Source organism: Labrus bergylta, chromosome 9, assembly GCF_963930695.1.
Source record: "Labrus bergylta chromosome 9, fLabBer1.1, whole genome shotgun sequence".
NCBI classification, from domain to species: Eukaryota; Metazoa; Chordata; class Actinopteri; order Labriformes; family Labridae; genus Labrus; species Labrus bergylta.
Genome location: NC_089203.1, coordinates 17,307,139 through 17,330,622, shown reverse-complemented (window position 1 = coordinate 17,330,622; position 23,484 = coordinate 17,307,139). Strand labels below are relative to the sequence as shown.

Genomic DNA, 23,484 nt, shown 5'->3' with positions numbered 1-23,484 from the left:
TGGTACTGCAGCTTGATAGACTTTTATTACCCAAAACACCACTGCAGAAAAGAAAAGAAAATCTGCCATATTTCTCACCTCATTTACCCAATAATAAGCAAAGACATGTCTTTTGAGGATGGGCTTTTGTTTTGTTTCATCTTCTCTTTTATGTAAATGCTCCATCACCCCTCGCACCCACTTCAAACTTTCTACCATTTCCTCACGTAAAGTATTTGTGTGTTGAGCCTGATGGTTGAGGTCCATCTTGTTCACTACCTTACAGCTAGACAACTGTTTCTCCAGCCCTCCTCCATCAGCCCCTCTCCCCTGACATTTGGTGTTGCCCTGAGTTATGTTTAAGAAGAATATTTCAGCCCTTCTATTTATAATGTTGTTTCAAAACATTTTTACAAGAAATACTTGAAAAGGTCGATGGGTCTATTCAAATATTTTTGCTAAAACACATCAGATGGAGCTAAGGTCAGACAAGTTCCGTCTGATTGTGAGTATTAACTCTCTATGGCATGACCTGCTTAAAAACAACAGCTCAACAAGGTATCAAGATATCTGATTAGTTGTGTTAGGGCTTTAATTATGCAGGTATGAAACTACAGTAAAAATGACTCAGGTACCAATTCATTTTCTGTATTGACTGTCTTGGTAAGACCAGAGAAACAACAATAGCACTGCATTGATAACCCATATACCTATCATTAGACTCAAAAGGAGGGAAAGAGCTAGCTTTCTCCAAAGGTAAACCTACAAAAAACAAATAAAATGCAAAACTGAGAACATCATTTAACACCTTACATCATGTTTCCTTCATCCCTATCTAAACTGAAAAGTAAAGATGAGAAGTTGAGGCTTTTCGATGTGCTATTTTTCATACTATGACAAAATGAATGAAGAATAACAACAAAATAAATAAATAAAGAACTTGACTAGGCAAATTTGAAGGTGCTGCTAAGTGATTTTTTGTCAGATTCATGCCAACGGTTTTCAGTCTTGGTGCTAAGATAAGATAAGCTAAGCTAAGTGACCTTTAGCTGTGTCTACATAACCTTAATGCAGGCAGATATGAGAGTTGTTTTAAAGTACACAGAGGTTCAGGTTACATGCTAATGGTCATTTGTATTAGTTCATATAATTCCAAAAGTGTTTAATGTTGAACTATAGAGGCCATAAGAGGTTTATGTTAGCTACTTAGCCAGGCGGCAAATTGCTATGAAAATGAGGCAAGACAATTTTCTCAGGTATTGAGAGGGCACAAGAATTCCAGATAACACAGAAAACATTAAAAGAGAAATTGTATTTATTTTCATTAAGACTACAAATTCCCTTAAATCCTGTGTCATTTATCATTAAACATTGCTAGTGTGTAGACTGAAAGCTCCTGATGCATTGAGTGGGTTGATTTACTTGAGAGAGATAATGTCTTGAGACATCCTGTTCATGCTTTGTTTTTCTCTCAGACCATCACTCCTGATTTCCCTGCTGATGAGCTGATCTAAAACCTGGGTCTCCCCCACCTCCCCCCTGTGACAACACCCCCTACCTGGTAGAAGGCTCTGAGGTGTCGATTTAAAATCGAAAAGTTCTGTACTCTCAGCATGTGGTCGTTTCTCTCGCTGTCGTACAGCCGCTCCACTTTGGGGTTCTGGTCTCTGAGACAAACAGAAAAGAGACACAGCGTTGATTAACTGCAGCTTAAACAAACAGCCCAGCACCACATCGGTCCAGATACACCCTTATACAACAGTGCATAAGCAGCGAGTGAATAACATTTTAATGAGCCTGAGACAAGAGCAGAGAGAATCGACATGCAATTATTTAGTGGAATAACGTGGCTTAGGTCGCGCTAAATTAATCAGCTGTTCTGCAAATGCATCTCATCTTGCCAGTTGAGAAAGAAAAGATTTTATTCTACTGAAAATTGAACATGAAGATAAGGAATCCAGCAGAGATTACTAACTGGCTGGTCCATACGGTGTGCAGAACACCACATCATGATACACTGTAATTAGTTGTAAGTATGTATGGATTACACATTTATGCCATCCTTTCACACAGGCTGCAGAACAATGTGAGATTACAAAAGGTAATGTGATGAATGTTAATCACGTTAAGCAACAGATCTAAGAGTCTACAGCCATGCTAGAGGCAGTGAGAGGCTTGAACTATAGGCACAGCCGTGCTTTCAGCTCAATGTTTATGCCAACATGATTACAATGCTGATCCATGCATACTGATGTCAAGACAGTTTGTTACCAAACTCAACATCTTTGATTAATCTATTCTGTTAGCTTTAACATTTGCTACATTTGCATTAAACAAAAAGGTAATGTCATTTGTTTTGTGCAGATTTGGTCAGAAAATAGATTTTCACAAAGAAAACTTTGGCGGGATGATAGTAAGGATTCTTAAAGAAATAAACATTTCTCTGTACCACATGTGGTGACAATCCACCCAGTGTTTGGATATATTTATTTTGTATAATAATAATGTTTGAGACATTTTATGAAAAACAGAACATGTAAACTTCATTGTTGTATTAGAGGAGAAAGGGTTCTTAAAATGTGTTCTGATCCCATCAAGACCATAAATGCTTGTAAAATTTGTATTTAGAAATTGAGCAAGAAGATAATGAGATGGTTTAATCCGTACCAAAGTCATGGATAGTGAGTCAGACTGAAAGTCCTAGTTACAAGTCGCTGCACGGTTAAAATAATGTACATTTTACCCGTAATGGTTTGTCCATCAGGACTGACCTTTAATTTGGAGGAATTTTGGTTTGTCTTTTTGGTATTTCGGTTTCCCCCAATTATTTTGCAGAAGTTATTTTCTTAAAAATATCCAAGGACAATTTTTGCATCTAACTAGGATTTTTACATCACTGTCATGAGATTACAACTTCAGACTTTTTCCTTACGTTAATGAAAAGCTAGGAAATGTCATTGCATGTTTTTTAAATAATTATTATTTTGTTTGGTTGTCAGTTCTACAGCATACAGTGCATGGCAGCAAGGTAATGAAGCAATAAAAAACTGATCAATCTTACATGACCCTCATGACCTCATTGAGGAAAATCCCATTGGTGAGCCTCATGTAGCGGTCCCGGGTACTCTGGGTTATTGAGTTTACTTCCATGTATTGGCTGTAGAGAGGGACGCCATCCTCTCTCTCAACCATCTTCTCAAACAGCTGAACCTGTGAGAGACAGGGAGGAATCCTGTAGTGAGTTTTGATATTAGGGGAAAATGTGTAGCAGGAGGTGGTAGAAGAGGAGGAAGACAGAGAGAGAGAGAGAGAGAGAGACAGAGACAGGGAGGGAGAGAGAGAGAGAGAGACAGAGACAGAGACAGAGAGAGAAAGCGGGGGAGATAGAGTATTGCAAACATTTCTACAGTGCAGGAAGCCACTTGAGTCGGAGCACCTGTCTGGACAGGTGGGATCTATGCTCTCACACTGGGAAGCACTTCACAGTGACAGGCAACCAGGCAGGACCGCTGCCAAGGTTTCTCTCCCTCCTAAGAAGAGCCAGGCCAATGCAAACAGCATTATAATGAGGCTTATTCCCACCTGTACTTTCTAAAAACTGCACAGTCTGTAAACAGAGCAACCAGCTCGACTATAGGTTCATCTGATTCGGCGAGGAAGAGCAGCTGACGACCCTGTGAGAGTGTAAACTGGGCAGCAGAACAGAACAGAGCTGTTACACTAGATGTCCTTCATCATGTTAAGCACGGCGAAAGCCCTCTTGTGCATAACTAACTGTCCAGCTGAAGTGTCCTTCAGCCACTAAACCTCGGCTGGCTTCAGGCTGTTGAACCTGACCTCTGACCCCTCTTTAGTGGAGGATAACAATACAGAGAACATCCCCTGCAAGGTTCAGCACAGTGTGACATTATATTGTAAACAATGTTCATTGACCAGAAGGGGATATAAATCCCCCCGGGGCGGATTCATTTACCATGTTGAAAACCCAGCAGAGAATTCAGCCTGTTCGAAACACAACAAATCCTACAGACTAAACCCTCCTTGAATTATTTTCAAATCAGAGACAGCCCAAGGACACGGAAGTTGCAATGCCGGGAGGAAAAAAGTAGTCATTGAGAGACAAGGGAAGCTGCCAAAAGGAGAAGTAGGGTGTTTGTTTTGTTCTAAACAATGCCAAGAAAGTATCAATTCTGAATTGAGGACGTTATCTAGCTATTCGTATGTTTGTGTAGGTGTATAACAGGAAGGTACTGCTTTCAATGACACTTTACTTTTCATTCCTAAAACAAGTTTAGTGCAGCAGCGTCTTTGGCAGGTTGCTAAACAGTTTCTTCAGAATATGTTTTCTTTTTCTTTTCTTTTTTTCTCTCCTCTCTTTGCTTCTAAAAATGATGACCTTTCCTTTAACTGGGAGTGATAAATGATAAATGACGTACCCATTGCACCAACGCACTCTCCATGAATTCCTCTATTATCTCCATAATGTTAGAGTCCATTGTGGTGTTAGGAGAGCAGCGGAACACTACAGAAGCTAATTAAAAGTATTTTCAACGCTGTGTATATAATGAATCAAAGTGAGAGAGAGAGAGAGAGAATCCATCATGTAGCGTCAAGTGAAGTGGTTTGACATTTCTGCGGCCCTTCCCCTGCCTCCCCCCGCCTCGCTGCTGTCTCTTCCTCTCTCTCTCTCTCTGACTGTTTGTCAGTTAGTTTCATTGCAAAACCACACCGGAATTTTCAAAAAAGCACATGTTGCGCTTTTTGTAAGCCGACATTATTACACGCCCGCCACACATCACTTAACATTCTCAGAGATCATAAATACTAAAGAAGTATTCCTAAAATGGCCCCAAAAGAAAATAGCATTGGGTTGTGTATGCAAAGAACCTATGCCTTTTTAATCAGGATATGAAGATTTAATGTGAAAAAAATCGCTCTATATAGGAGTACGAAATGTTTGACTTTTTTTTTTTTCAAAATATAATTCCACGTTGATGTTTTTTTTTCACAGAAAGGTGATTTCCATAAGAAACCCAAGACACCCACTGCACCAACGCACTCTCTCCAAAGAACACTTCTTTAGTGGTACCCGGAAAAAATGACAGAAGTTTTGAGTGGACGTTGCCAAAGCGGCTTCTCCCAATTCAAGTACTGTGTAACAGCGACCTCTGGTGGTGGACATTTAAACTACGCCTACTTGATCGGCTCTTACGTGACATCATTATTTTCGTGACAACAACAGTGGGGGGGAAGTGTTACTAAGCAGCTCTAATTTTACTTTGGTGCTTCACTTCCTGTATAGTGAAAGCTCTTCTGTTTTTATTTTAGTTCTCAGTATCTGCAGTAGACCAAACAGTATTTCTCATATATGGACTCATCATAGTTAAGGGGTGGGGTTACACATTTATATATGTTTTTTAAGCATAGCGTCTGTGTCTATTTCTACTGAAGGTGTTTTGTGGTGGCTCACAGATGCAAACACATATGACTACAATACAGAAGGTCATAAATAATCACTGCAATTATTTTTTTTAGCTCCAGTTGTGGTCTTAACATGTTTTAACATATATATCATATGAACAATGTTTTTTTTGTTTGTTTTATCTGAAATCCAGATTTCAACTACACTCCTCTATCACACTTTCATACCTGTTTATGATCAGTGTTAATCTGCTTCTTATGAATACAATAACACATTCATGGACTTTATTCTGTGACTTTTATTTAAGAACAATGAGCACACATAGTATATATTGGTTCCTAAAGGACAGATCATTGTGATATAGCCTTGTGAATAAAAAAGCATTTTTACACTGTTTTACTTTATAATATAACTGGCAACATGTTGTGTAAGTGTGCAGCTGCCTCTGTCCTTGTATGGCAGAGTGTGTTCCTGTTCACTGTCAGTGATGCTTGTGCAGCAGTTTCTGGGATTAACTACACCAGGATTATCAGATTGTTTCAGAGCTGCGCAATAGACAAGATGACAGCTTCATATAGGGCACCACACTCACTCTCACACACACACACACACACACACACACACACACACACACACTTTTAATCCAACACTCCTTGCTCAACTCAGATAAACCAGAATGTGTTCCTGCATTATGTACAAAAGAAAGCCAACACTAAAAAGCAGTTAAAAACGTCTACCTTTAATATATAATTCATATGCGGTGCCATTTTAACACACTCCTAAGCATTTCCATTCCAGGTTAGTACAACAGCTGTTAGATGAATAATACAGTGCAAATGGGATAAACTTTACAATCAAGTGATTTCAAATTCGCAAAACTTGTACCAACTGGCATAATATGTTAAAAAATATGTCTTTTTTTGTGAACACTAAATCTTTTCACTCTTCTAGTTACAACAAAAAGTATTACTCATGAGGCCCAGCACCAAGGAGATGTTTGTTTTGGTGTCTGTGCAGAGCCTGATAGGATTTCATGCCTTGTTTTGGCCTTGTGTGAGGGGGGTTACTGCTGGAGAGTAAATCAAGCCTAACATGTCAAAACCAAACAGGTGTTTTACCCGCTCCCAAACAAGAAACCTAGGACCATTCCTCATCTCGTATAACCCTCCCTCCTCAGCTCATATTTCAGTAACTTCCCCTCTAGCTGGAAGCAGTAGTAGAAGCAGCCTTCTCAGTGGTGTTATCAGCAGCTTTCTCTGGGTCTTCAGCTTCAGATGGCTCTTGTGTAGCGCTGGGGTTAACTTGGCCAAACTTGAGCAAGATGAGCGCCTTTACTTTGAGGTCCTCAAAGGTTTCCTTTAGACCCTTCTCCAGGATATAGCCCTCACTGTCCTCTTCTGGATCTTCCAGAGCCATGGCGCTTTCCACAGCTGTCTGCAGGTAGCGCAGGCTCAGAACTACGGACATCTGGACAGAAATAAACAAGGAAGGTTTAAAAAAAACTTCAAAATCAGTGCCAGGGTGCAGTGTTGTCACCAAATAAGATGGTCAATTAGCTTAAAGGGCTGATGTCTAAAACACTGTCTATAGGCCACTAATACAAATAAAGCTATCAATATAACTTTCATTAACCTGATAACTTTAAAGGATGTTCATATTTTAACACACTGCTCTTCACTCTGTGTATGCTTCCCTTCTGCATGTGCTGTCTGAGCTTCTGCAAAGACAAACTTTCCCTAACCTTGTCATAAAGTCCTCTATTTTTTATTTTTTTATTTTTTTTACAAGTGATTGTAGTTCATTTTAATCATGGGAGAATAAACATGATCATATCAGGCATTACGTTATGCCACAGGGTGACGTGCATGGAGATAAGACAAAGTCAATTTCAGACAATGTCAAAAACATTCACACTTTGAAGGCTGAATGAGGTAAGGAAACGACTGGCAGCGATTAGCGTGAGTGTGTGTGTGTGTGTGTGTGTGAGTGTGTGAGAGTATGTCACAGAGGGGAAAGTTTTATTGTTATTAATTCTCATTGATTTTCTGTTTTTGGACATCTTTTGTAGACAAGTTAAAAAAAAACACAAGAACAATGATTTCGGAACATTTAAAACACTATCAATATATCAAAGATTATGTCAATTCTGCAATTTTACAGGGTAAACTTTACCAAAGGAAAAACTTGACATCCAAACAATGATGAGTAAAGATGCAGCCAAAATAAAGCAACATATCAGTTTTGTCCTCGTCAGTGCTGTACAACACATTTATAGTTTTATCATGATCCTCTTTTTCCCTCTTTTGTTTGATCTCAGGCTGCAATGGTGCTATGGTGGACCAGATGAAAACTCCATATTTGTTTACTGAATGTTTTTAAGGAGGTGTTCACACATCCAATTGTCTCTTCAGGTAGGTGCGTAGGGTGACAAACTGACTCGAAAACAATAATCCTGCACACTACTCTTGCTCAGTATCACCAAATTTAAAAAGCAAAATCACAACGTTTCGGTCCCTCTGGACCTTTGTCAAGTGTGTTGATTGGTTTACTGCATGTACAAGTGTCTGATTAGCAGTGTCCTGTTAAACATGTGTATAAACTTCCTTTTGCAGCCTGAGGTTCTGCTTTATTTCGATAGAATGTGACATCAATACTTATATTTGTCGAGGGATTTAAAGTACTTGTTCATAACAAGAAACCAATGATCAATGTCAAAGTGTGAAATCAATGTGTGGCATTGAGATTTTCTTCCGTTTCAGTTGTCATGGCAGTCTGTAGCCTACATTAGTAGACAACTGTTAGTTCAATTGATCGGATAGTTTCTTCTATTTTACTTCATTAAAGTGATTGAACTGTTGTTTTCACTCCATCCTGTAACCTACCTGTATCAAGATGACTGACAGCACTCCAGGACCAGTTGAGTTCATCAGGCCCATGTAGTAGTCAATCAGGGCCTGCCTGCAGCCACGGCTGTGCAGGTTGAGCTCCTCTGATTGGTAGTCGTAGCTGTGGTGGGCGCTGTTATCGGTCAGTTGGTTCTGGAGGCAGGGGCGAGGGGAGCGCGGGTTACAGCAGCTGAAAGGAACGCCGTCCAACAGGTAACGTCCGTCCACGTTACTCCGGATACGACTGAAGAGAGACGAGAGAGGGGGGACAAGTGATGGGAACAGATTATAAGGGGATTTTAATCATTTTATTGGAGGTTAACGCATACCATTTCAAATTCAAAGAGATTAATGGCCTTAATTAAGCTTAAACCCCACTCTACACTCATGATAAATGATCAGTGCTTCTGTTGAAGTGTCATCATGTCATAACCTTTCTGTTAACTCATCCCTTTCTCTTATTTCATCTTTAACTAACCTTTCTGTGCTCAGTTCATGACCAACCTTTCCATCTATTCTGCCTTTCTCTTCAAAAGTAAAGGCCAAATCTATTTTTAAAACACTCTTCCACTACATTCACATCATTCTTTTTCCCCTAGCATTCCCCTCTCTTTTCTTTATATTGTCTGACCTTTTTAAATGTGAAGTCTAATTATTGGTCATTCATTAAGTGCTCTATTTCCATCTTTTCTCTGTCCTGTGAACCATCATCAGTCTAGTGTCTCCAGTATGCTCTTTTCCTTGTTGTGTTTGCATTGTGATGCACTCACTCTTTGACATCCTTGGAGGTGAAATCCAGATATCTGTTGCTCACCCACTGAACCTCGAACCAGTCTTTGAAATTGCTGTTTCCACAACACTGAAACTCCATCTGCAGACGATCAATGGTCTCTTTCTGAAAACAGCGGCCCGGCACATCTGTGTCCTTGTAGAAGCGAATGCCATTCCTCAGGCCGACCTTACAGCAGAGAGAGAGACAGAGAGAGAGAGAGAGAGAGAGAAAAGAAAATGAGAAAGAATATGGGGATTTCACTGCACTGTATGACATGCAGCTGTTTTCTGTCTTTTTCAAAAAAAAAGTTGTTTAGTTTAGTTTAGTTGTTTGTTTTTGCTCGAGGTACAGAAAACCCCACTTTTACTTAAGAGACACTCATTCTAACACCGTCCAATTACTACCAAGCCGATCGATCCCACCTTCAGGGACTCCTCCAGGTGACCCTGCAGGGCATAGCTGAGAACCACCACAGCGAAGAGCAGAAAAGACAGCATCGTGGCTCCAACAAACCAAGCCAGCAGGAAAGCTTTCCATCGGGGGAAGCGGCTTGGGTCCAACGAGTCCTGACACACACGAGTGGCTACCCAGTTGGTGCCGATGGAGGCCAGGCCCACCAGCATCAGGATGTTGGGCACCACATGGATCTCTGTGTTGTCCATCACCTCAAGAAAACAAGACCACAGTCAAAAAGGGAAGCAACATATCATCATATCATCAGCCAACCGGAGGTCACTTTCTCTTTTCACTCTCCTGCATTCAATTAGCCTTATCTGTTCTGAAGAGGACCTCGCCAGCCAAGTGCTTCAATTAATTGCTGATGCAAAAGCTACTATGGAAGCATAATCACAATGTAATTCATTGCCCTGCTCATAGAAAAAGTCAATTATGACTGGGTTTATTATTGGATGACTTTTCGAAATTCTGTCAGCCGTAAAAAGCAACTTTGTTGTTTTAAAATTAGCATTTAAAACGCCTTCACCTTCTAACATTATCATCCTTTTATCTCTCCAACCAGAAAACATAATTACAGAAATAATATGAAGTCATTTTCACTCCCTGTTGAACAATAATGCCTGATGATGATCTGTAAAAGTTCAGTAAGTAAAGTGCAAACCAACTGTCTAAATGATGCATTTGTCCAAAAGTATAAACAAAGACTAAACTATTGTAAATGCTGTCCGTAAGATCTTTAATCCTCCTGACACTATTATGTTGTTGAGAACAGCTCAAGTGTTTCCTGCTATTTATTCCCTCTGATGCATCTCTACACTAAAGCAATGACACTTTGCAGCACAAATAAAAGATTATGAAGCCTGGTTCTCTGACAGGACATCAATAAATATCTGAAGGCATGTCTTCATGGCCTGAAGCTTTCCTGTGCAGCCTGCTGCATATCAATGCATCCAACCTTTTCAGATCAATCAGTAATCAATCCAAACCAATGAGCACTTGATGTGAACAAACGCATCAATGTGTTAGAGGTCATTACTTCCACCTGCTTGTCGAGTGACCCCAATTCAATACACAATTAACTTCAGTTGCTTAGTGAGAACATGCAGATTTTAATATAAGCCTTTTATGAATCTGCTTGAATGTCACTGTGTATATTTACACAAGTGTTGTAGCTGTGTGTCGTGTGTTTGTATTGGTGGATTACTGTAAGATGTAGAGATACATATGAATCAAAGGCAGCAGACAGTCAAAAATCATAACTTGAAGAGCAAAAGAGCATGTTGTATTTTTGTAATTAATGCCAGTGTTTTAACTTTCAGCTGATGTTGCATCTATTTGCATGTGTTTATTTCCCTCTCTCTACCTCGGCCCTGCGGAGCAGCTCTGTCTTAATGTAAACACCCAGACAGAAGACGAAGGTCCCGCACATCACAGCCAGCCAGGAGAGCAGCCACAGGCCCTGCGCCAGATGCACCCGCCGCTGCTGGGTGAACTTCATCTCCAACAGCACCATGGCTCACAACTGTGCACAGACCAACACAAAGACCAGAGAGCAAACAAAGATAATAGATGGCTGGAGAGATGAGAGTGAGTTCAGTTAAATCTGCTCAAAAATGTGACTGTCAGTCCAGAGGTTGCCAGCTGCATGTAGGAGACATTCAGGTCAGAGGCTGGTGGTTTTAATGGAGCAGAAATACAGTTGTCAGTCCAGTCCTTGAACGTATTGTTTGTTTAGTTATTAGCAGGTTGAGCTCATCTAAGTAGTTCCAGGTGGAAGCGATAAGCAGGTAGATCCCCTCTACAATGAAGGACACCGTCGACTTCGGATGGATAATCCAAAAACGTTTCACTTGTTTGCTGAAAGCGTTCCAAAAATATAATCCAAATCTGTGCAGAGAAAAACTTGAAAGTAAAAACATGTATTTAAAAAAAAAGAGAAGAAGAGAGAGATGACTTATTCCAGAGAAGACAGGTTTGTCCCTCAAGTTAATTGCTGAAACCCCAGTAGTTCCCCCCCTTCAAGAAGAAACCAATGATTTCTTCCTTTTGATGTGATGTTTCCTTTTGATGGCACCCCTCTGTAATATGTATGTAAGGCCCCCCCCCTAAACCGCTTCAGCCATGGTTGGAGGACAGAAAGACTGGCCAAAGTTGAGAGTTTGGAGCCATAATCCCCAAAGAGAGTCCCTGGGATCCTATTAAAGTCCAGGGACCAATAGGAAAGCAGGCCAGTGTCTGATCAGCAAACTTGTTCCGACGGCCACATAGTAAGGGAGGGACTATTAGACAATTATGACAGGTGGACTTACCTGGAATTCCTCTAGCCCAACCTATGAATGACAGACAAATATCCTTTTCCCTTAAATACAGCCAATTGAAGGAAATGAAGAAGTACAAAAATGTACCCTTAGTTAAGTCTTGCAATCAAAATTTTACTGAAGAATCAGAATCAGAAATATCTTATAAATGCCTGGGGGAAATTCAGGAAAACTCATGTTTTCGATGTAAATATATTAATTCAGCTGAAAAATGACCCCTTTTTAAATTAAATTCTTATCACACAGGTAACATAATTTGATTGTCAATTTTTGATTGTACTGTGGATGGTGGAAGTGGAGCTCGTTCATGTTTGGTAGTGTCTTCAATAGGCTATACTATTGCTCCCAACCCAGGGGTTGGCCCCTCCAAAAGCTCACAAGTTAAATCTTAGGGGCTATGATTGAACTATTGAGAGTGCAGAAGAAAGGTCTGAAACCCCGTCAGTGCTTCTTTTGGATTCTATTGTTGTAGAACATCATTATTTTTAATTGAATAATGCAGAGGGTAATGTTTGTGTGTGTGTGTGTGTGTGTGTGTGTGTGTGTGTGTGTGTGCGTGTGTGCGTGTGTGCGTGTGTGTGTGTGTGTGTGTGAGTGAGTGTGTGCGTGTGTGCGTGCATGTGTGTGTGTGTGTGTGTGTGTGTGTGTGTGTTGTATGTTTTATTAGTTCAGTTGTATCTTTGCTCTTGTTCTGTGGAAAAACATTTTGGGAACAATAAAGTCTAAAGTCTTGAACATCAAGCAAAGTGAAAGTAAGACAGAATGGGATTATGGATGCAATGCTGTAGGGAGAGAGGTTGGTTGGGCAGGATCAATAGGATTAACTGTTATTAAAAGTATTTATGACCGCTTGAGTCAATTTGAAGCCAGCCTCATGTTAGCAGCAGTTACAACACATCACTTTCACTTACATCTACACATTTGAATGATCTTTTAGAGCACCTAGTAGTCACATGTATAGTGGGAATGATTTTAAGGATTGCTTATGTTGAATTAATGAGCAAATTTGTTAAGCCCTCTAGTGGCAGAGATGGAAATGATGGTCCAGTCAGAGTCATATCTCAACATTTGGTGTCCCCGTTGGCAATATTTTTACTTGCAAACCATGAATAATTGACAGATGTAATCTGAGCTGGTGCATTAACTTAACATAAATAGCTTTATTGGTAGAACAGCTGTAATGACACGGTTACATTTTAAATGAATGTAGAACAACATTATTCATAATTGCACAATGCAGAGGGTGAAGTGTACACATAATGAAACACTGGGTTCATACAGATTACAATAACATTCAGATGTAGCTGCTGCACCGTATACAGTTTGCATTCCCTTATTGCCTTTAACATAATTACAGCTTCAGACACATAACTATTAACACTTGGAATGGAAGGGCCTCCCCATTAAAGACTTCATATATATATATACACAAACACAGAGTCATTATTTATTTACAAAAATATATCCTTGTAGATTACTAAAATTATACATATATTCAAAAAGTATGTGTCAATTAAAGCTTTAAATATTTTTTATTATAACTTAAGAGTTATAAAATATAGTTATAAATTAAGAGCAGCCTTTGTTGGCTTTTCAGAACATCAACATCGTTCATAAAGTAGTGAGGGAACAGTGCGGTGGGAAAAATATCAAGAGGTATTCTGCTTGGCTGAAATATGACTAACGAGAGAAGAAATCAAATCTCTTTCACTGAAAAAGCAAACAATTAGGAACTCAGAGAAGTGTGTGAAAGCAGAGCAATCAAGTTTTATGAGCTGAGTGAGACCCTCTTAGCCCTGCACTGTGATGGTTTTGAAAATGGGTTTGAATTCATTCTTCAAGAACATCAGTCTTTGTCATCCAACAAGCATTCTTTTTTTTAAGTTCACCCATCAATGGAACATTCTTCTCATAAGAAAATCTGATTTAAGGTTTTTGTCTTCGTTTGTTCTGTTTTTAAATTTTGTGTGACTGTGTTTATTTATTTTATAATGAAAATGTTTGGATGAGTTTGCTCTATTTCTTCAAACAGACTCCTCTTGAGGCGTTAAGGCCTTTTTCATCCTAACTATTGACAACCGTGTTGGGAGGAGGGTTACACCGTAAAGGAATAGACATAGAAAAAAGCTAAACATATTAATGACTTCTTAATTGACAATGTATCTAAAAAGCTAAAAAGTCTACATATGACATTCAACAGATCTTTAATTGCCTGTTTTTATATTGTTACCCGTTGCTATTATCTATGCATTAACTGCGAGGCAAAAAGTGTTTGCCTCTTATATAGCAAACTATTTTTATCCAATCTACTTCTTCTAAAATCTTCCAATTTGCCATTTTTTGTATTTTTACATCAAGCAGGGATTTCCTTTCCCTGTATGGCTTCTGGCTTTAAAATTTTCTTTGAGCATGTTCAGTACAATATATACAAGCTGTAAAAATGATTTTTCTCATCTTTAGCAGAACAGTTACTTTGTGGATAAAATAGATACATATATAGATGAAATAAAAAGAGAACATGGGTCTTGCCATGCTGTTGGGTGGCACTTTCAGTCTGAAACTTTGCCTATTTTGTCTGTTCCACCCGCCCACTACTGCCCAGCCTGGTGCTCCTTTCCTCCACCTCCTTCTGGGCTTGCAGCTGCTGCATGAAGTCATCAAGGATCTGCTGCGCGGACGTGGACGTCACATCCACAATGTCCTGCTCCACAAGGGTCACTTTTACCCCTCCATTTCCCATCCAGTTGTCACCGCCCACATGGTCCTGCTGGAGCTTCGGTGGGGCGTCAGCATGGTTGGTGCTGATTTGAGGCTGCTGCTGACTTTGGGGATAAAGAGCTCGGGGTCTGGCAGCATAACTGGCAGCCATTTTCTTATAGATGGCAGTGCTGATGTCATTTACAGAGAAAGGTGGGCTGTGCCTGGACTCGTGCTGGTCTGAGAGACTGCTTTCATTCCCTCCCTGTTTGAATGGTATGAAGGCTGTGACCCTCTGCAGACCTGCCTCTGATTTAGCCAGCCAATCCTGTGCTGCTGCGTCCTCTTTTGGAGTGTTTGACTGGTTGTCTGCTCGTGGTGGCTCACTAGAATGGTTGTTTGTGCCAGAGGTCGTCAGCAACTTCTGTATGGTCTCAGCGGAATTAAAGTGCTTCTCCAATAACTCTTTTATCAAGCACGGCACCTGATGATAAAACACCAACACAAACATTACTCCTGAATGGATCCGCCCCCCCTTATCTCCCACAGTGCTCTGTTTGACCTGCACTGTCCTTCAATCTCTATTTCAACACAGTTTTAGTTAGACCAACTTGTCACATGGTTCCACAATCAATATATGTTTAAAATATCCTACATTTTACTAAATATGTAGAATCACAGATTTTAATAAAGAGAAGCGAATAGGAAGAATGAAAAGATTTCAGCATGAACTTTTAGTCCCCAGATTTCCTACCTAACTGACTAAAACAATGTCATTGTATATAAACTCTTAACGCTCCAGCTTGAGCAACTTTCACTGAAAAGTCATGCTCACACATTTGATGCATCCCTGTGAAAAAGCTTAAAATTTAACATGTAACTTTAAATCCGCTTGGTTTTTACTTCAGTATAGGTTTTAATGCATATTTAATTTGAATATGCATCTTTACATTGTTGTTGTGTCTGTACTTTTACAGAAGTAAAAGATCCAAGCAGTTATATATCAAATATATTCAGAATATATTGCATGTAGGAAGTAGGAATATGTTGTGAAGATTATATCATTTTAAAGTTCTGCTGATCTGCTACAAAGCTGTGGACCTACAGTAGCTAAAGTTTGTTGTGGTAGTTTCATTCCCAATCTGTGCTGAGCTCTTTGACTGATTTATTCCCATACTTGATTCATGTCTTTGACTTAGATGATCCTCTTTTCATTCTTCCTCTTACCTCTGTTATATATTTATGTACATTTTGGAGGAGCCTTTCCAATGACACCTCATCTGTAATTGTTTTGCACATTACAAGTGAAGTTGATTCTATATTTGGGGCTCTTGTCCCTATGCTCTGATAGCCTCTTCAATAATTCATCTATGCATTCACACAGAGTGGAAGAGCATTCTAGAAACACACACAATAGATTTCCTGGTGACCACTATTTTATCATCGTAATGTAAAGCTAAAAAAAAACACACACACACACACAATTGGAGCAGTAATTAAAACACAGGCTTAAACATGTTAGCAACTACAAATAAATGTATCTATATTTGTGCATTTGAATCATATTTTATGTGTTCATCCTATTAAATGTCATTCATCAAAATTATTCCTACCAAGAATTAGAGAAGACTAATACATTCCAATGGCGTATTTGGTCAACTGTTTGCTATCTACTATATTGATGACAAAAAAGTATATAAAGTATATATTTAAAAAAAAACAACTGTATGTGGAAGTGTGCAAAAATGTCCAGTAGATGGTGCTGTGCTCACATTAATGTTCTCCAGGGCAGCCATGGTCCTGTGGGCATCCTCCAACTCTGAGCTCAGCTGGGACACACGGTTCAGTAGGTACTTCCTCTCACTGCTCAGGCTCTCTGACTGCACTCATACAAAGCACATGATTGGGCGTCGTTTAAATGTGAATAGCTCAAAGTTTGTGAATGCATGGAGATACTATCTCTCGTTTGTTATTCTGCCAGTGGCTTTAACAATCTTATCTCTATGAAACATTTTCTCACCGCTATGTGCAGGTGTTCCCCCAACAGACTATTGGCCTGTTTGGTCCCAGAGTGGGTCTCCAGAAGGCTGCAAGGAAGAGGAGTAAAAGAGAAAAAGAGGAACAGGAAAACATAAAACATCCCTGTCAGAATATGTATTATTACTGGGAATTCTACACTCGATAATCCTGTTATTATATTTTATCTATAGGGTTAAAGACGGCTGTTTCTCTTGCCAAGTGTTCTACTGACTACAAAACAACTGACACCAAATTTTGGCCCGGTGTGAGTTGACTATTCACACCAGTTGTTCCAGCCTGTTGGAGAATGTGTGGTATGTGCCTGGTGGGCCACAGCATTTGTTTGGTGACAAATACAGGCCTGACCGGACTCTCACTGCTGAGTGAGAAGGGACAGAACAGATGTCGAGATTCCCTAAAGTCTCTGCTGACCAGCGGAAAAAAACAAGTCACCGCAGAAATAGAAGACACACAGAAAAGAACAGTGGGGGATGTGTGGAGTTTATCAGTATTTTCCATGGATCGATAGGAACTTTTATTTAAAGCTATAGGGTGACTTGATAGAATTGTATTGATTGCAGTTTGTTCTGGAGGCAATATGTGTGCACACATCGCACCATTTCACTCACAGATTGAAGCTTTTGTCCTCTGTACTGCATGTACTTCTGCATCACCCCACCATACATGGAACACGTGTTCTCCTGTCCACTGTAATCTTCACTATATTTTACATGTTCAAGTTACAGCAATGTTCAAGTGAGCAATGTCTATCATCACGCATGTTGAAGTGTGTTCTATTTATGATCCCAAACCTTTTATATTTCTCCTTGACATGGCTTAGCTCATCCCTGGTCCTCTGCAGCTCCACCTCCAAGCTCTCAATGCAAACCACGGTCTGCAGCAAGTTCTGGTGAAGATCTGAATTCTCCTCCTGCAGTGCCCTGAAAAGGAGAGTTTAAAGTATGTTTTACTTTAAACATATCATAAGAAATCTAGCCTTTACCCTATTCACAGTCCACAATCCTTTGCTGTTTTAATGTATGACATAGATATACAGAAACTAGAAGATGAAGTTCCAGTTCTTAAAAAGCCGCATTCATTTGTCCATAAAGACCCCAAGGAACATGTATGACGATTCTCTCATGTGCCTCACATTTGGAGCTGCATTTACAATGATTTCTTTTGTGCAGTAAATATACATTTAAAGACAAGTGTTTTTCCTTGAAACAGTGTTTATTTATAATTTTAAAATGTAAATACCTTGTAAAAAAGATTGAAAATACTTCAAGAGATAGATGCTACTTAGTATACTAGTTATTTTCAGGTTGAATGTTTTAGAAATCTGAATACTCAAATAGATTAAATGATATGTGCACATGTCTAAGAGGCCAAAAAAACTACACATTTAATGAGTGGCATGATGAAAAAAAAACTGCATCAATTGGCATGCACACTATATATCACATGCAAGAGGGAAGAACTATCATATTTACTATGAGCTAAACTTAAAGTCATTTCAAGCAGAACGTTATCTGGTGCTAAAGTCATCGTGTCCTTTTTCTTTTTAGTTCCACTCACATACACATGCATATTATTGTTGACCAACAAGTGGTTATATAAATGAGTTCCATAAATACACCTCTTCCTGTTTGAACAGTTGCGTGAGGGGATGCTCATTACTGCCATCAATAACCAATGACCCATAAGCTGAAAGAGGGTGAGCAGAGCGAGAGAGATGTGAAGTCAGTAGAGGGAAAGCTGTTTTTATTAGTGACACACTCACCGGAGATGGTCCACATCACAGAGTGTTTCCTAGAAAAAGAATCAAAAGATAGGAGCAGAGTGAATAATAATTACAAGATGCAAAAGACATATTGTAGGATCTAATGATGTTGTAATTGACTTTTTCAAACATTGCAAACTGCATTCCATACATATTTGAGCATGCCTCTTTGACTCATTCAGTTAAGAACGAACATGCCTCTTTGACTCATTCAGTTAAGAACGAACATGTCATGCTCAGCCAAATAATCAAAGGCACTTAAAACCACATTTCATGACCTGCCTTACACCTGTGGCCCTTATTGTTCTCTGATAAAAAAAAAGTTGCTCACTCGTCACTTCATATGAATGTGAGCACTCCCCAAGTTTCCTTGCTTATCATCAACTTCAACCTCACTGTTTGATTCGAGTTCCGGTTTGCTAAAGCAGAGCCAAAAACAATGAAAGACACATCCCTGTCCAAACATAGAAATAAACATTTACTCATTGAACTGGAACATTCAAAAAAGACCATTTGAAGGTGGTTATTCCAGGCTTTTAATGTGAAAGGACATAAACACCCTGGTATAAGCAACAGTAGCATTTCAGGACTTAAGCTGAGTGATATCGTTAAATAATCAGAATCAGGTTTTATTGCCAAGTACATTTACACATACAAGGAATTTGAGTATAGAAACACCCAGGATGCATCATTAGTCCATTAGAAGTGCTGTGTAGCCTACACGACAGATTGAATAGATTATTGAGCTATGATGGACATTCGCTCGGAAATGGTCTCCACTAGAATCAATTAGTTTAGTGAAGCTATACTGTTCCTGGTAAAAGTACCAATGTACAGTATGTGTGTGGCTTTCTATATGTAGCTGTGCAAATGTGAAAACTGACAAGTCAATCATTGAATCCCACACAGCGACCCCGTGAAAATAGGAAATGTTAGGTAATGTTGTGTGTGTTTTTCAGTACATGTTGAGACTGTACGCGTGGACAGACACTTACATAAGAGCAATGTGATACGTGATCTTATCCAACAGCACCACTCTCACATTTACCACGGTGCTGGCTGCTACTGTGGGCTACTGTAAGAAATGTCCTACAGTATGTGTATGTGTTTTGTTACATTATCTGACTGCGTAATTCATGTAATAAAGTTATTCAGGGCTTATTCTTAAACATTTAAATTGATAAGTCGGGTATATTCGTTTGGAGTTTAGCCTTTAAGTAGAGGACTATCATCTGCTGCAGTGCTGAAGAATGACTCAGCTTGCAATGCGTAATGTTTGACACGTCCCACACAGCCTGTGACTCAGCTACACTGCCTCTGCAACAGAAGAGCATTTCTAATGCTCAGCCTGTTTTAAAACAGAGCTATCTTTCCTTCAGGGCAGTGCTGCTACCGTCATAACATTTATGACTGATTCATTTAACATATTATTCATCGGTTTTAAATTGTCTGGCTCAGGAAATGACCCAAATGTAATATTCACATGGATGTTATAGTGGCATAAAAAGTTACATATAGAGGAAGTGTTAAAGCATAGTTTGCGTACTTTGTTCATTTGGGCCATTTTTAATTTTTTTAACACGATACAATTTTGGTTTTCCGTTATCTAAATACATGGATTTGATCGAATAAAGATTAAAAGAGTTGAGTTATATATATAACGGAAGAATTGAAAAAGTGCCAATGAACTAAAACATGTTTCAATGCATGAACTATTATTTTTCTACAGTGCACAAGGTGCAGTTCTTGTGACGTTTCAATTTCTGAATCAACATCTAAAGCTTTGATATTCCAAAACATTCATTTTTCCCAAATAATTGTTTCTGGATAATCAAAAAAATTAATTCATAATTAAAGCCCACACACATTAGAATAGGGAACTCACCCTGTGTTGTTTAGAGAGCCCCTCATGTTGTGAATGATGTCGACCACTCTGCTCCGAGCTGTGACTGGTGGCTGTGTCTCTGGCCCTGGATGAGTCTGATTTTGTTGATGAAGACTCAGATCCGAGGCCTGGCTCAACACCCTTGGCTGAGAATGGAGGGGAGCAGGCATGCCCTTTGTGCCCGTTGCCTGGCTGAGTTTGGTGCTGAGAATAGTGCTGGGTATGTTCACCAAGTGAGGCAGTAGGCTGCTGTTTGTGGTGGTGCCGTTGTTTTGGCTGGACGGGTTCAGGGCTGGTGTTTGTGCCATCTGTGAGGTATTGCCCATACCTGTCTCCTGACAAGGAGCCCCCAGTGGGAGATGGCCTTCTTTCTTTATGGCTGTTTCCATGAGTTTTATGGCTAGGAGAGTGGGGGAAGTGATTAGGTGGGGGACTGCCATGGTATTTCTTAGATGAGAATGAGATGACTTTGTCAGGGTTGGTGCAGTTTAAGGGTTTGCGAGAGCGGCTGCAAGCTGCTTCTTCCTTTCTGTCTTGCTGTCTCGGACGCTGCGTCCTCTCCTCTTCTGAGCTTTCTCTGTGCTTCTTTGGCGGGAGCTGAGGCTTTACTGGGCCCGGTGTTTGGGCTGGGGCAGGTTTCTTTCCAGTAGGTTTATTTTTGTTCAAACCCAAGATAGTGAGATCTGACGGGCTTATAACCTGCTTTGTAATCTCATCTAGAAAGGCTGAAAATTGTAGCTTCCCCTGCACAAAATTTGCCCTGGCTTGCTCCATCTCAACTTGAGTGATTCCCTTCCCCTTCTGTCCACTGGGATCTTGTCCTTTGGAAACTCTAGGGGACAGCACCTCCATGGACTTAACCTTGCGAATGTCATTAAGAGGCTCCTTGTTTTTAAGGATGCCTTTGGTGGGTAACTGGCTGGAGGACACCGCTCTCTTGGGGCCAAGGGAGACCCCTAACAGAATGTCTTCCTCGCTGAAAGCCAGGCTTCGGTTCAAACTAGATGACTTATACAGAGTGCTGTAGTTCATGTGCGATACCCTGGACTGCTCCTCTCCAACATCGCTGTCAGTACCCCGCAGGAGGCCTGCACTCCTGCTGTGACTTCGGTCAAGAGAAGAAAAACTAGCCTTTTCCCTCTTGTGTGAGCTCACATGGGTCTCACTGCAAACACTGCCCTTTTTGCCAAGTTGCACGGTGGCAAAGACAATGGGCTCGCTGCCGTTGTCTTCCCTGAAACCTCTGCGAACATCTGCTATGTTGGAGCAGGACAGTGAGTGCTGTGGCTGCTCAGCATGACGAAGAGTGAAAGGATCATTTGCACTCTCCTCTGTGTACCAGGAGGAAAAAGAGGAGGAAGAATCTGTGGAAGAAAGGGAGGAAGAAGAGGCCCTAGAAAGAGTTACTGGGGTTTCAGAGTTGTAAAGTATCTCATCCTCTTCACTGTGGTGAAATTGTTGTGATTGTTGATGACGATGAGGGTCGTCATGGATATAGTGACCACGTTGATGGCGAAGGTGATGCCCATGGCTGTCATCTGCAATTCTGTCTGTGACATCCAACATTGTGTACCTACAGTGACAGATATATGAAACACTTTAATAAAGTCTCTGCACAATTATACATTACTGTATTTCGAGGAGTAGTTATTATCCACACTTCTTAGACTATTGACAGAGAATTTGGTTCACAAATGAATGAAGGACCACAATCAACAATCCTACCTTTGTGACTGAGGGTCTTGGTCATGGTGAAGCTGATGGTGATGGTGTTGGTGGTGGTGGTGCTTCCGTGGCTTGATTTCGCCCGGTCCAGAAGGGCTGTGAACAGGCTTAAAATAATTATCCATCATTGGTCTCTTCCCTGGTGGTAGACTGCAGATCCCGTCCCGGTTATTGAAAACAAGGGGCACTGTTGTTGGTACTCAGCTGTTTCCTTTGTTGTGCAATGATTTTTCCCCACTTTTTCCAGACACACTTTTTCTCTATTTAACTAAAACTTTCCAGTCGATATTAGCTGCAGGAAAAAAATCTGCCCAGTTCAGACAGTACTCTACTGATGGTTAAGCTTCTTCTAAAAGATGAAATATATTCTAAACAAGTAACAAGGACTTCAGCGCTCAAAAAGTTTGAAAACAAAATCCCTAAAAAAGATAGATCTCTGATTTTCCCAAAAATTCCATTTGTTGTTCACTCTCTCTTGCTACATGAATGAGATTGTCTCCCTCAGCGGCTGGCTCTGGAATAATGGGATCATCGCTCATGAGCAGGAAAGTTAAATTCCTGGATTGTGCATCCCGCTTCATGTAAAAGCTTGGCGCTCATTGAACCAGCTGAAAGAACGAGACCTTTAACCTCATACAGGAGACAATCGAATCAAGCCCTGAGGGACACAACAAGGTTAAATTAACCCAGTGATATAACTTGCAAAAGCAGGGTTTGCCTGTGTGTTTTTGCTACCTCTATAGCTTGAACCTTATGTCTGCAGTCATCTTGTGTGAAACATTTTTTTTTTTTTCGGGTTTTAGAATTGTAAAAAAATATACATAATAGATAAAGAAAGGAAAAATAAAATCAGGAACTGTGTGAGTATCAACTAAAGTTATTGAACTACCAACAGCTGCCATATTGATTTTGGGAGGTTTCCTGCTACAATCTTGTTGGTTCAAACATAATGACATTTACTCTCTAGGGTTGATGAAATTACAAAGGATAATAGAAATGTGTCATTTTCTATCAGGAGTTGTTTCAAAGTTGTTGTTTTTTACTGTGCCAGCTCTCTTTTTGGTGTTTCCACTTGTAGGCTATCAATGTAATGAAGTGCTGTGATTTGGATAGCTGATGTCAAGAAGCCATAGATGTGTAAATGTCCTAACAGATTTTCCAGGTTTGCAGCATGCTGTAGGTTAGGCCTATATGAAATTATACTGAATTCCCATTGATACAGCTGCCCTGTCTATAAAAAAACATAGGCTATTAATTATCTTTACAGTGAAATAGCCTAGTCTCTTAAACTGCTCACTCAATGCAAATTGAGATATCCTTCAAAGTGACTTTGATTGACAAGAAATTCACAGAGCTCTAGATGAGCCTGCAGGGTGAAACTCCTTGGAGTTTCATCTTAATCACATGAAGGGATTACTCCTTTTTCAAATGTGGCAGTGGCACCAACAAAATGATCAATTCATAGAGGATGGGAGAAAGGTAGAAACTAATTCAAAGGGACAACTCCCCACACTAGGCTGTTGCTGATCAATGGAATACAGCT

The 23,484-nt window shown here is 40.0% G+C and overlaps 3 protein-coding genes across 3 annotated transcripts in view; all 3 read right to left on the bottom strand.

Moving 5' to 3' along the window:
* Positions 1–4,639, bottom strand: part of ccdc88b (coiled-coil domain containing 88B) — a 41,763-nt gene extending 37,124 nt beyond the window's left edge. The window contains exons 1-3 of the mRNA XM_065958826.1: positions 4,416–4,639; positions 3,041–3,189; positions 1,538–1,646 (exon numbers count right to left, since the gene is read on the bottom strand). Coding sequence (XP_065814898.1) covers positions 1,538–1,646; positions 3,041–3,189; positions 4,416–4,475 — 318 coding nt within the window. The 5' untranslated portion in view covers positions 4,476–4,639. The remainder of the gene's footprint in view (positions 1–1,537; positions 1,647–3,040; positions 3,190–4,415) is intronic.
* Positions 4,640–5,695: 1,056 nt separating this feature from the next.
* On the bottom strand, positions 5,696–11,661 carry rom1b (retinal outer segment membrane protein 1b). The gene is made up of 5 exons (XM_020635718.3): positions 10,878–11,661; positions 9,481–9,723; positions 9,057–9,244; positions 8,284–8,530; positions 5,696–6,868 (listed from the first exon to the last, which is right to left on the bottom strand). Exons 1-5 carry the CDS (start codon positions 11,025–11,027, stop codon positions 6,602–6,604), a joined length of 1,095 nt encoding a protein of 364 aa, XP_020491374.2. The 5' UTR covers positions 11,028–11,661; the 3' UTR covers positions 5,696–6,601.
* A 1,311-nt stretch (positions 11,662–12,972) lies between these two features.
* si:ch211-276i12.4 (uncharacterized) lies at positions 12,973–22,523 on the bottom strand. Its single transcript, XM_065959096.1, has 7 exons — positions 21,942–22,523; positions 20,217–21,789; positions 18,332–18,360; positions 17,361–17,489; positions 16,550–16,616; positions 16,302–16,409; positions 12,973–15,013 (listed from the first exon to the last, which is right to left on the bottom strand). The coding sequence occupies exons 1-7, from the start codon at positions 22,067–22,069 to the stop codon at positions 14,399–14,401; spliced, it is 2,649 nt and encodes an 882-aa protein (XP_065815168.1). The 5' UTR covers positions 22,070–22,523; the 3' UTR covers positions 12,973–14,398.
* Positions 22,524–23,484: the final 961 nt, after the last annotated feature.

Excerpts from the sequence above, each read along its gene's own strand:
- rom1b (XM_020635718.3), bottom strand. The coding sequence starts at position 11,027 with ATGGTGCTGTTGGAGATGAAGTTCACCCAGCAGCGGCGGGTGCATCTG. Across the intron at positions 9,724-10,877 it reads AGCTGCTCCGCAGGGCCGAG|GTGATGGACAACACAGAGAT; the intron begins GTAGAGAGAGGG and ends TGTTTTCTTGAG. Across the intron at positions 6,869-8,283 it reads TGTCAGTCATCTTGATACAG|ATGTCCGTAGTTCTGAGCCT; the intron begins GTAGGTTACAGG and ends ATTTCTGTCCAG.
- si:ch211-276i12.4 (XM_065959096.1), bottom strand. The coding sequence starts at position 22,069 with ATGATGGATAATTATTTTAAGCCTGTTCACAGCCCTTCTGGACCGGGC. Across the intron at positions 16,617-17,360 it reads GTCAAGGAGAAATATAAAAG|CCTTCTGGAGACCCACTCTG; the intron begins GTTTGGGATCAT and ends TCTTCCTTGCAG. Across the intron at positions 16,410-16,549 it reads GGGAACACCTGCACATAGCG|TCAGAGAGCCTGAGCAGTGA; the intron begins GTGAGAAAATGT and ends GTATGAGTGCAG.